We start from the raw sequence: 13,069 nt of genomic DNA, 5'->3' as shown, positions 1-13,069 counted from the left end.
TTGAGCTTTGAAGCAATGGAAGGTCATGTGGCATACCCATCATGGAAATTACCCACTGTACAAGCCTCTGGAGGGATAGTTATGATCTGGGGTTGCTTCAGTTAGTCAGGTCTAGACTCTGCAATAAAATAAAGTCACTGAATAATCAGGTTCTCTTATTAATTTTTCTTCCTGATGGGACGTATTGTGACTCAAATTGTGAAAGACTAATTTGGGGAGCATGAAGAATTATTTTCTTAGATTAACTGGCCACCACAAATGTCCTGACATTAACCCTATTAAATGACATTGGTCTGTGCTGAATAGAGTAGTTTGATCATTCTTTCACATTAATTTTTAATGCATTTTTTTTTTTTACAAAACTTATCCATATTTAGAGTAATTTTGCCCCTTTGGACACATGCAAATTCTGATACAAGGTCACTAAGGAACAGACTTTTTGAAAAACTGTTTCCAAGATTAAGATATTTAGAGATGTTTTGTGTGGACAATTAGACAAACAAACCTTCTATTGGCTGGTGCGATGTATACCCATTGTTGAGATCAAACCATGATGTATTAGGTGAGAACTTCACGTATCTGAATGGCCAGCCTGGCTTTGGGGTTAGAGTTATATCACCATCACGGCGCATTATTGCATTTTCATATGGATTAAGTTTTTAGCCTTGTTGTGGCTACTGAAAATTACTGTGGTACAACTACACTGCGTTCCAAATTATTACGCAAATGATATCCTTCTCTGATTTTCATAATTAGTAAATGCAAATGACTACCATTAGGGTATAATTTTATTAAACAAACCTCCTAATGATAATATTTATTTTAAAAATAAAAAACTGAAAATGCACTGTTCCAAATTATTATGCACAACAGAGTTAAAACATTTTATAGGTTGTAAAGAACTGAAAATGGGCTTTTGTTGAATTTGCAGCATTAGGAGGTCATATTTACTGAAATCAAAAGCTATTTCAATCAAAAACATCCTAACAGGGCATGTTACATCTTAACATAGGACCCCTTCTTTGATATCACCTTCACAATTCTTGCATCCATTGAACTTGTGAGTTTTTGGACAGTTTCTGCTTGAATTTATTTGTGGGATGTCAGAATAGCCTCCCAGAGCTGCTGTTTTGATGTGAACCGCCTCCCACCCTCATAGATCTTTTGAGGATTCTCCAAAGGTTCTCAATGGTGTTGAAGTCAGGGGAGGATGGTGGCCACACCATGAGTTTCTCATCTTTTATGCTCATAGCAGCCAATGACAAAGACATAGTACATAGTATTCTTTGCAGCATGAGATGGTGCATTGTCGTGCATGAAGATGATTTTGCTACGGAAGGCACGGTTCTTCTTTTTGTACCATGGAAGAAAGTGGTCAGTCAATATACTTTGCAGAGGTCATTTTCACACCTTCAGGGACCCTACAGGGGCCTACCAGCTCTCTCCCCATGATTCTGGCCCAAAACATGACTCCGGCACCTCCTTGTTGACATCGCAGCCTTGTTGGGACATGGTGGCCATCCACCAACCATCCTCAGTACGATGATCACGCTTAAGTTTTTATGAAATATCTAATGTTTTTATACCTTGTCCAAGGCATTGCAATATTTGACGCTTTTCGGCAGCAGAGAGATGCTTTTCCTTTCCAATATAGCTTGATACCTGTGGCCTGCTTAATAATGTGGAACAACCTTCTTCACTACTTTTCTTTTAATTGGGCTTATCTGGCAAACTAATTATCACACGTGTCTGAGATTCATTTCAGTGATCCAAAGAGCCCTGAGACGCAATACCATCCATGAGTTTAATTTAAAAACGAAACATTTAATGTTTATGACACTTACATCCAATTTGCATAATAATTTGGAATGCGGTGTAATATTGAATACAATGCCTCTTTAATTGTTTACAAGTTATGGGCATAAAATATGATTTGTCATTTGTATTCAGATACAGCAAATAGTAATGAAATGTGCAACACAAATATATTAATATAACTGAAGTATGAAGAGTCTAGGGTCTAGATTATAGTGCAAAATGTCTACTTTTCCGTCTTTTCCACAGATGCTTCTTCTGGCTTAGAGGAGAACCTCTGCATTAAAGTTTTCCATAATCCTTTCTTATCCTCGTCCGTCTGTTGCATATTTCCTATAAAAAAAGAATTTTATTTATCACATGCAAAATGATTATGTTATAAGCCTTCATTTTAAATCAGTAATCATTGTAAGGCTCTGGATAAAAGTAATTTATGTCATGTAAACATACCCAATCTAACATTTTTCTAAAAGCTAAATGAGCTTTTTCACTGCAGCTCTACCACATTGTTTATGCAACTGAATGTTCAAGTATACTGATGTTTCAGAAGAACGGTAATTGCTCTTACTAAAATCATCTAAAACAACAATTTCTTACTCACCAGTTCCTAATAACATCCGACACTCTTCAACAGTCACACCAGTAAAACTTGTGTCTTTAGCTCGTGGAAACTGAAAAATTAAATATTCATCTATACACATTTGAATCAAGTAATTATTGCAACAATTAAAATATATATGGTGTTATTGAATCTTTACAGTCAATCATAACCATTAAAAAAAACAGACGTAAATGATTATTGCTAGATATTTATGGTGCTTAAAAAACAGAAAAAGCATGGCATTCTAACTAAAATCATTTGTAAAAGGATTAGCTAAATTTTTTAACATTGTACAGATTTTACTGTCTCTTCTGGACACTTAATTAAGTGATCTCTACCACTAAGGTGGAAATTATTGAATTATGCTGTTTTGTATTCTCACTTTAGACTCACCTTCTCTTTGTACATGTTGCTGTTAATGCGAACTAAACTTTCATACATTTGATCACATTTTTCTGGGTCAGAGATCTAAAAGAAAAACATACAAAATATGATGTTTTTTTTATGCATTATATATACACACATACACATACATATACACACACTACATTCAAATGTGTCCCATTCACTATCCTTTAAATTTTGAAAAACGTCAAAAGGTCAATAAACGAAAAAAGGTCAATACATAATAAATTTAAGTGGACACGATTTGGAAAAGTATGCACCTCTTTAAATCCATAGATTTTGTAACAAAGATAATCTAGCCGTTGCAGACATCTTGCATCAAAAAAGACGCAAAGAAAATAGGAAAAGAAAAAAAACTTTCTATATAAATAAAACTATAAATTCACATGGAGGCATGTGGTTAGCACTGTCGCCTTGCACCTCCAGGGTCCAGGTTCAATTCCCGGCCAGGCTCTCTATTCCTGCCCCTCATGCATAGGGTTTACATGTTCTCCCAGTGCTTTGCGGGTTTCCTCCGAGTACTCCGGTTTCCATCCACAGTCCAAAACATGCGGATTAGGCTAATTGGCATTCCCAAATTGCCTCTTGTGTGTACGTGCTGGATTGGCACCCTGTCCAGGATGTACCCTACCTCGTGTCCCTAGTCGACTGGGATAGGCTCCAGGCCCCTGTGCCACTCACACTGCTTACAGGATAGAGCTGTATAGACCTTGACTGAGTGATAACCTCACATATAAACACTCAAGGACAAGGACTGCACCATTAATGTCAGCCACTGTGAGGCGTAACTGCGTAATTTACCCTAACATCAAAATGTGAATTAAACTCAACACACCCAGATCTAGATATAGGATATAGAAAAGGTTTTAGTTTAGATATTAATTATTCTCTCTACATGATAAAGCATGTTGAATGCAACATTAACGACATTTAATGCATTTTGACTTAAAAAAAAAGCAAGCTGGTCGACATTACCTGAGTGTTCTCGCCCTCTCTGAATGCACTGGCCACCTTCTGCCGTAAAAACGTCCCCAAATCTCGACCTTTTTTCGATTCGTCTCTTGGCCATACCTCACATAACTTAAGAAAGCGACGGTACCTGGTGGCGGCCATTTTCAGATTCGCGGAAAAGGAGGAACCTCTTTTAAAGTCAGGAAGCCGCACTGGGACAAACCAAATCTCGTTTGGGGTTTGGCAAAAACGGCGAGACGGGACAATATTTTTGTCCCAAACGTGTTTCCGTACGCTCTCAGCTCGCCTCATGGTGTGTACCTAGTCTGAAAGGTTTAGTGGATATAATATCTCTAATATAATGCTGTACTTTTGAAAGTGCTTGTGTTAATTATTGTCTTATTTTAAAAGAAATCACCAGGGAAAATGGCCGGGGCTGGAAAGAAAAGCGAAGCAGGATCTCCCGGCGTTGCGGGATGGATTAGCTCTGCATATCGATTTGCCACCGACAGAAATGATTTCAGAAGGTAATCTTCGGGTATTTCTACTTATCTACCTAACTGCCTTAGTTACACCCATGTACCTGTGTACATGTGTGAAATAAATCGCCGGGATCACATCGCCTATTTAGTGACGTAGCTAGCCTTTTGGTTCAATGAATGAGAATGACCTTGTTTGTGTCTGTTCAGTATTTAGTGTTCTAGGTCCTAGTGCTAGCTCTGTTCAGCAGTTCCAGGTGGTAGATACTGTATGTTGATCAAAAAACAATAACCTTGTTTAATAGTCAAATGCCTTGCTAATAAATAAATAAGCAGTTAATTAATTGGGAGCCAATTGAGTATGACCTCTGACCCCATGACATTAATTATAGATTTTTTTTTGTTTGCTGATCCATAGAGATATACCAGACACAAGATATAAAACAAACAATAGAACCCAACTCTGTGTGTTTTTCTCTTTCACGTATATCTCTTTCCTGTAGGAATCTTCTCGTGAATCTCGGCTTGTTTGCAGCAGGAGTTTGGGTGGCAAGGAATTTGTCAGACTTTGACCTGATGGCACCCCAACCAGTCACATAGTCCCAGTCAAATCCCGCAGGTAAAAATAAATAAAGGTAAAAATCGAGGTGGGTCCTGACAAAGTTAAGCACATGTGGGATTTTATTTTCCATGGGAAAACAATAGTATTTTAGTATAATAGTACATATCAGAAAAAAAAACCCACTGCAATGTCAGATGCTCCAAAATGCTGTACTGTAAATCACAAATTTTTCTTGCACATGTGGTTAAATATACTGTATATATACACACACACACTTATACTACAAAATAAAACTTGGTACAACATTTCTAGATCTTATTGAGCTAAACAGTTGTCATTATGCACATCATGGGCTCAACTCAATACCAGGTCATATATTTTGGGTCATTTGCAAAGTGCACATTAATGATATTAGAACCACAACACACAAACATATCCTACACTGGCCCATTACGATTAAACACCTGCGCCATTACGATTATGACCGAACCTAACCCACATTGAGTGACATCAGCAACCAGGGCTTTTTGGTGGTCTTAACATGCTCAAAGCCACATACAGTAGGTTGTAGGATGCACACAGCTGGTGATGGTGCAGGTGCTTGAGCCGATCTGCAAGCTACTGTGAGCGGGCTCAAGCACCTGTGCTATTGCCACCCTGGGACGCCAGAAAGACACGTCCAGCCATGATGCCTTAAACCTATGCAATATTCAGTAACATCAGAGTCTTGGCGTGCTCAAAAGGCACAGGTTGTGCAGTGCGCCCGGGTGGCAGTAATGGCACATGTGCTTGGGCCAGCTCATTGTTGCTTGCAACTATATTTTATGCTTTAAATTTATGCTGGTTGGGAAAATAAAATGTAATATTTTTTACTAAACAAAATACTGAATACAGGTCAGGTATACACATACATTTATTTATTTAGCACACATTTTTCTTCATTCACCTTATCACTATGAAAGTCTTATATGCTTTAAGAACTGTTCATTGCGTTTCTGCAATAGTAAAAAAAAAAAAAAAAAAGGCAATTATACCGAGAGTTTTAAACATTTGGGTCCTTCTACCCCTTGATGTCTTTAGTTAAGCACGCTACTTGATGTCAGTGTACATTATGCATTAGAAAATGTTCATACACACCAAGAGCACATTACCTGTGCACCAAAAATGTCTCTTAAGGCTAAAAATTGTCCATGTGTTTTTTTCCTACCCCATAGGAGCAGAGGACCAATTTCTTCTAAACAGGAATGAAGTTTTCTACTAGATGCAATGACAGGATAGGATCAATAGACATTGAAGAGCAAACAACCAATAAAACATCGTTAAAGCTCATATACAAAATAAAAATAAAAAATAAAAAATGAACAGTTGACTTTGTTACAAATGTCAAACTTTATTTAGTATAAATATTGTCATGTTTAATTTAAAGTTCACATTCAATGCCATGTTAGCAGATTTAGTCATACAAGATGACTAAATAAAAGTTACAAATACTTAATAAAAATATTTAAACATTCTCCGTATTTTCCATGGTGTTTTTCTTTGAAGATAAAAGTTGGAGCCAGTTTTCTTTTTCAATCCTGCAGACAAACGGCATTCATTATTTCTAAACAACTTAACCAAAACAATCCCGTAATTTATCTACACTGAATAGATCAAATCAGTACATAAAATAATTTACCTCGTCTGTGCAGTGAGTATAACAGCAGTAGAAGCTCGTAAGTGATTTTGTGTGAGATGGAGCAAAAAGGCATCAGATGGCAGACCCAACATTTTGGTCTTTAACTCCTCTACATGAACGTGGGCAGGAAACACTGCATGATCTTGCACGCTGAATCTGTTTCCACTGATGCATTAGTATTGTGTACATGTCAGAGAGCAAAGAGAACAATATTTTAGCTGAGAATTAAAACAAACTTACTGTTATAAACCTCCCACCGACATGCATTTAAATACATTGTCCTGCTGCTGAATTCTCAAATTTGGTTGATTAATTTTTTTATAACAGTAGGCAGATGTAGCTGCTTCAATTCAAATCATAACTATGGTAATTTACTCATTTGTAGAGTGCTTTTTTATAGACAAGTAACCTTGGATTGCGAGGATGATGAAGTGGGCTACTGTATAGGACGACTCACACACTAACAGAATCACTGCTGTCAGAAAACATTTAACAAAGAACCTCTCTAATGACACTTGCTTTTCTCTACTTTTGAGAATTTCACAGAAAAATGAGACATTGCATTGTCGTTAAATAGACTCATTCCCCGCACTGCTACAGCTTTCTTAACCTTTTTCTTCCTTTTGAATCAGTATAGTTACTAAGGAACAGTCTTGGACAAATAAATAAATGCTTTACAGGTATGCGCACACCGTCACAATGTTATAATAAAAAATAAACGCTCACATGGATGAGTGCGACTGAGTGTGAGGGATGACTACAGATTATCCCGCACTGCGCCAGAGAGAACCACTGGCTCAACCAAGAGAACCATTGGCTCAGTTGTGATCACGTTGTGACAAAGTGCATGTCTATTACTCGTTTAACACATCGCTAATTTACAAGTTACAATTTATGAATTTTGCAAAATGCTCGCAATCCAAGGTTCCCAAATATACCCATATGCATTGTATCCACATACTTAATGACATTCTTTAAAATCAGCCAATTATGTGGCAGCAGTGCACCTTATTAAATCATGCAGATATGGGCCACCAGCTTCAGCTAGCATTCTTAATATGAACGGGGAAAATTTGTTCTTAGTGATTATGTCCATGGCATGATTTGGGCTGGTTGAATTATTTCTATACCTGCAGATCCCTCAAGGATTTTCACCAACAGTTTGAAGTTTACCTAGAAGAGTGCTAAAATAGAACAGAATAGCTGCCAGAAAGGCTAGTCAATGTCATGTTAATGGCTGGTTGAACCTTAAGATAGATGGGCTACAACAGAAAATGACAGCCTCACCAAAACTGAACAATTGAAGGCTAGAAATACTTAGCCTGGCATGAATCAGAATTTATGGTCACAATGTTTACAGTTTTTAAAATTTTGCCACCAACCTGCAGTTTGTTAACAGTCCAGGATAGTGTAATGTGGCCTAAATGATTAATTGGCATTCACTGACCCCAACCCTATGTGACAATATTCATCCTTCATGGCTGCAAATTTACCATCTTCTACTGGCTACTTCCAACATGATAATGCATCATGTTACCTCAACCTGGTTGAATGAGTGTCATTTAGTTAACTTCCTAGTCACCAGATGGGGTGTGGAAGAATGGGAAAGTGACCACATGAATAAGAATGTCAGAGGATTGCTTCAATCATCTTGTGGATTTCATGCCATGAGGAGTTGTGGTCCTAATAACGTGCTCTGTGAGTGCATTTTATATGTATATACAGTATAGCAACAGGCAATTGACAGGCATTATATGTGCCACATATTTTAAACCTAACAATGAGTTAAACTGAAGTGTTTCAGCAAGACAAGAGTTATAATGCTTTAAATACATTTATAATATTACAAGAGGAATAAAACAAATGCTATTATACGGAAACAATAAAATTCAAGCTGGTAATAGCCCTTAGCATCACATTAACCAAACTAATCAACTGATTTTCCTACAGTGTTTCATAGTTATTGCAGGATACAAAGCAGTCTTACTTCTTGAGTGAGAGGAGCAAGAGGTCATTGAAGAGATGCAAGTAGATGTCTGTCCGTGAGACCATGGAGCCTGAGGTCTGATTACTCTTCACAGTCAACTTTTTCAGTGGTCCCTCTCGAATCAGATAACGGCCACTTACGATTAAAGGTACTGACTAGTGAAAAACAAGAAATGTAAAACAAGCGGGACAAACATTCCAAGAGGAAAAATGCATTGAATCAAAATTCAGACCTTGACACTGGCAAAATCCACAAGCTTTTCCAAGCTAACCAGTTCCTCTGTTCGTTTCATTTGCTGAACATTGTTGTCACACTCCACTACTATCTACATGACACAGAATATAATGAATTAGCTGTGATGGACTGGGTGTGTTCCTGCCTTGTAATTATATTACAGTATAGGCTTTGGGACCACTGCAATTCACTGTCATAGTAGTAATGGAAGATAAGTTAATTAATTCACAGATCAGATTAATAAATTTAATTTAATATTGTGCTTTTGGTACTGTATAACAGATGGAAAATAGATGGAAAAAATGACTAATGCTTACCTCCCGTACAGCTTCAATAGCACTCTTAAGGTTTGGAATGTCAGTGGAGTGTTCCTCCGTTCTTTTAAGGATATTCTGAACCAGTGTGAAAACGTTGGTAGATCAACAACAACAAAATCCTCTCATGCCCAGCTAATGACACCAGGGCCCGTATTCACAAAGCTTCTTAAGCCTTAAAGTTGCTCCTAGTGATGAAATTCTAAGAAAAGTCTTAGAATTATTACATTTTCTTAGAATTTCCCCTTAAATTTAGGACTAAATCTAGGATTTTTTTTAAATCAACCAATCACGGTCCTTGAATTGCTGCATCATTCCTGTAAAAACAAGGTCAGCCACAGCTTCTCACTAAGATAACGGTTTTTGTACTTTCCTTACTCAGAGTTGCTCTGAGAAGTTTCCTAAATCACTTTTAGTCTAACTCCCAGCTAGGACTTTTTAGGCTAAGATAGGAGATCTCAGAGAATTCTAAGAAGCTTCGTGAATACGGGCCCTGGTGTTTATAAGGTTTTCTAAACCATGCTACACTTTTACATTGCTTAAATGCCCACCTCTAAAAGAAGCCTTAATCTTGTTATCCTTTGGAAGGGAAGAATCAGGAAGGACTTAAGCGTCTGTCTCTGGCAAAGTGGGTCCTTTTCAAGCTTCTTTAAAACCACCACGAATTTCCTGTTTTCTTGTCTAAACGACAACAGCACCATCACACAAAGTAATGCATGCATTTATAATGCTTTGTATAAAAAAGGTTTACTGAAATGATGACAGAATGAGACAAACGAACAGAAGTTTTTCAATAAGGGTCTCTTGATACATCATGTTTGTGACATAGGGCGTGTAGACTCTGCGAAACGTTGATTTGTGATTTAGTACAACATCTCCAACTTTAGACATCACCACATTCATCCCCAGTCGAGACTCCAAATCATGAAGAAATCTAATAGTACAGTAGATATCCATTAGTGTGAGGCATATCTGACATCAAAGAAAGGCAGTCATGGTAAATCATTTAATCTACACTTTGTACTCACCCCTCACTGGCCCTGCAGACTTCCTTTAAGTTGGAAAATAAAACATGATTCTGCACTGGAGTTAAAGTTTGCTTCAGCTGAGATGATGACTGAAAGAGTCCAACTGCCAGTCGCAAACTTTTCAGATACGAAGCCTCAGACACAATCAGTTCAAACATGGCCTATGGAAGAAAGAAGCATCCTTTAAACATTTGATGCCAACTACAGAAAGATAGCTGTAATAAATACCGACCTCCTGACGGTGAACATCTCTGGGTGCAAGTGTGTGAACCAAGTTTTGCCTCTTTACTTCGGGCAGCTGCTGCCACAGGGCATATGGTGCCACTTGCAGTCCTGGTGGACTTGGTGCACAAGGTGGGATCGGTGCAGCAGAAGAGGGCACGGCAGATCGATACCGAGCCTCAACGATGTCTGCCAGTTTTTTATGCTGAGCCTTCTGTAATTCAGCCTTCATACATTTTAGCCAGTACTCCTGATACAGAGGTACTGCTACAGGGCAAATGTAATGATGACAAATATAAATCACTACTGTATTTCCCAATTTTCTGTTTAAATAAACTTGTACTTACAACCACGGATGTATTTTGACTTCACTTCAAATGTTTCCTCTTGAATTTTGTCCTGAGTATCAGTCACACATCTTTGAAATAATAACAACAATTAAACTTTGTTGACTCATTTTCTTTCCCCGTTTGTTGGGGGACTTAGCTGGACAGAATATTTTTTTTGAAAAGTCAATTTATACATTTTCTCAACACAACTCTCTTGGTAATGACACACACGCATACACTAATATATATATATATATATATATATATATATATATATATATATATATACACACACACATAAACAAACACATGCACAGCCATCAAAAGAAATGTGTACACACTTCAGGAAAAGACAAACTTGTATGAATATTTTAATACTAAATTTATTACTAAAGAAAATAAATAAAACTACAAGATGTATGAGAAGCATATAAATAAATATAAATCGCAAGTTGAAAAAAAATTATTTGCAGTGCAGCCATTAATATGCAATATTGTGTGTGTCAAAGTAACAGTGCAAATAATATTAATTGTTCAAATACCAAAGTAATTGCGTAAAGAGTAGCATGAATGTGACAATGAAATGAAATGTTTGTAATGCTACGCAATATTGAGAGTAACTGAGCAGATGACACTATTCAAAAATGATTTCAAAAAGACATTACAATAACTGGCTTATGGTCCAAATTGTGGTGGGCAAAGAGAAAGAGAGAGAGATTTAATTTCCCATATGTACAACTTTTGGGACACTTCATAATCAAATTATTTCACTTTCATTTATTAGCTTAAAAAAAATTCATGTGTATGTAACGCTAACATTTTTATGCAGCGCATCAAGAAAGGACTGTAGCTCATCAGCACAAACTGGGTTACAGATCTGCCAGTTTCAATTCTACCAGTCTAAAATATGTATTTCTTAACTTTAATCACCATGAAGCTTCTTACCCTTGGTCCTCATCTCGTCCCCTGGACAGGACAGGGGAATCTGCCTGAGTGAGAATGGGGTTTTGGTCCTCTACACTGAGGAGTGATGCAGTCTGGAGATAGACGCGGTGAAAGCTCCAGGATTCCGCTCGGGCCACCGACCTCAGAGCCTCAGCGATCCCACCTGAGGCGCTGCGTGTGGAGGAAACAAAAGCCCGGTCTGGCCTCTTAACTACTCATGTTCATGTTCATGTCTAATAAAACCCAACAAATAGTAGACGGAAGTATAAACAGAAATAGCTATTACAAAGTAAACAATCTACCCAAAAACACTTCTGTTTTCCTCCAGAGTTGTGTTAAACTGGTGTTCATCCATCGCAGGCCGAGCAGAGTCACAAACTAAAGCGAGGCTGTGGGCCTAGGAAGGAGGATAAAGTGTAAATGTTTCGTCTTTGTCGAAGTAGCTCAGATACAACGCTGAGGTGATGTTAGGGTACGCTTTTATATTAACTAGTTGGTTAAAAAGACTGTGGTGACATTCAGCTTGGATTCGGTTTTCTGCGCTTTTCTGCTAACTCCGTCCACACAGGCGGGTCTGGTTTATTGAGGCTGACTGAATAAAACCTAGCATACAGTCTCACACCGTAAAGCTGGACTTCAGACCACTCCTGACTACTCACTTACAGCAAACCCCCTCCTCGTCTGGTGGAGATTTCACTCCTCGGGTGTGACTCACTGCTTGATTGATCTCCCATAATCCTGTCTGTTCGGGATGCGTTCGGTTTATAACCTCAAAAAATCACAATAAATGTGTAATCAGTTCAATCAATGCTAATTAAACTGCAATCGCCTTATCACATATTATGTATATGCATTATGCGACAAAATGTATGCCTTATTATATATATATATATATATATATATATATATATATGCAGGGTTCCCCCCACGGAACGTTCCCGAAAGTCGCACTTAGTCACGTGATTAAATATCGCTATTATTTTAGGAAGAATCATGGCTGACACGACAAGTAAAAAAAAAGAAACAAATAAACAGTAACATTCTACAAAACAGAGACGTAAAGTGTCTCCAGTTTCTTTGTAAGTTAAGTGGAGGTCACAGTTTGAACGTAACAACTGAATGCCAACATAAGTGCAAAAAATCTGACAAATCATTGCTAAAATATTACTTGATTTCTAAGTTACATAAAGTTGACACTCGTGCTGTAAATGCCTAACAATAATGTTGTGGCTGATTCATTTAAATTTTTATGCATTTCCAATTTGCCCAAATGAATACCAGGCAACATTTACAGCTTTATGAGAATCCTACAAGTTGTGCCCATTTCAGAATAAAAATAATTTGTATACTGTATGTGCATATGTGTATTATTTCATTTCAAAACAAAATTACTCAAAAAACGATTTAAGCCAAATATATACATATATTAATTTATCTTTTATACAGTTTATCTTGTAAAGTATAACAGGGGCCTAGAGCCTATCCTGGGAGATTTTAGGCACAAGGCAGGGTGCCGATC

General features: G+C 37.4%; 3 protein-coding genes across 6 annotated transcripts; 1 reads left to right on the top strand and 2 right to left on the bottom strand.

The window, feature by feature from the left end:
- Nucleotides 1-1,876: 1,876 nt before the first annotated feature.
- Nucleotides 1,877-3,961, bottom strand: LOC128527206 (ubiquinol-cytochrome-c reductase complex assembly factor 2). The gene is made up of 4 exons (XM_053499576.1): nt 3,797-3,961; nt 2,810-2,884; nt 2,417-2,486; nt 1,877-2,148 (listed from the first exon to the last, which is right to left on the bottom strand). Exons 1-4 carry the CDS (start codon nt 3,932-3,934, stop codon nt 2,042-2,044), a joined length of 390 nt encoding a protein of 129 aa, XP_053355551.1. The 5' UTR covers nt 3,935-3,961; the 3' UTR covers nt 1,877-2,041.
- A 36-nt stretch (nt 3,962-3,997) lies between these two features.
- tomm6 (translocase of outer mitochondrial membrane 6 homolog (yeast)) lies at nt 3,998-6,327 on the top strand. Of its 3 annotated transcripts, none has more exons than XM_053499577.1 (4): nt 3,998-4,085; nt 4,184-4,299; nt 4,755-4,870; nt 6,028-6,327. In XM_053499577.1, the coding sequence occupies exons 1-3, from the start codon at nt 4,083-4,085 to the stop codon at nt 4,849-4,851; spliced, it is 216 nt and encodes a 71-aa protein (XP_053355552.1). In that variant the 5' UTR covers nt 3,998-4,082; the 3' UTR covers nt 4,852-4,870; nt 6,028-6,327. The 3 variants fall into 3 exon arrangements, with proteins under 3 accessions (XP_053355552.1, XP_053355553.1, XP_053355554.1); XM_053499578.1 differs by having other exon boundaries at nt 4,755-4,886; XM_053499579.1 differs by having other exon boundaries at nt 4,083-4,105.
- On the bottom strand, nt 6,277-12,138 carry si:ch73-15b2.5 (rho guanine nucleotide exchange factor 19). 2 transcript variants are annotated; one of them, XM_053499574.1, is made up of 12 exons: nt 11,853-12,138; nt 11,551-11,721; nt 10,624-10,694; nt 10,287-10,543; nt 10,055-10,215; nt 9,838-9,960; nt 9,578-9,707; nt 9,030-9,104; nt 8,711-8,803; nt 8,479-8,633; nt 6,492-6,656; nt 6,277-6,390 (listed from the first exon to the last, which is right to left on the bottom strand). In XM_053499574.1, exons 1-12 carry the CDS (start codon nt 11,903-11,905, stop codon nt 6,318-6,320), a joined length of 1,527 nt encoding a protein of 508 aa, XP_053355549.1. In that variant the 5' UTR covers nt 11,906-12,138; the 3' UTR covers nt 6,277-6,317. The 2 variants fall into 2 exon arrangements, with proteins under 2 accessions (XP_053355549.1, XP_053355548.1); XM_053499573.1 differs by having other exon boundaries at nt 9,808-9,960; nt 11,853-12,137.
- Between the last annotated feature and the right edge of the window lie 931 nt (nt 12,139-13,069).

The sequence above is a fragment of the Clarias gariepinus genome, chromosome 6 (assembly GCF_024256425.1).
Source record: "Clarias gariepinus isolate MV-2021 ecotype Netherlands chromosome 6, CGAR_prim_01v2, whole genome shotgun sequence".
In the NCBI taxonomy this organism is placed as follows: domain Eukaryota; kingdom Metazoa; phylum Chordata; class Actinopteri; order Siluriformes; family Clariidae; genus Clarias; species Clarias gariepinus.
This window is presented reverse-complemented; position numbering and strand designations above follow the sequence as displayed.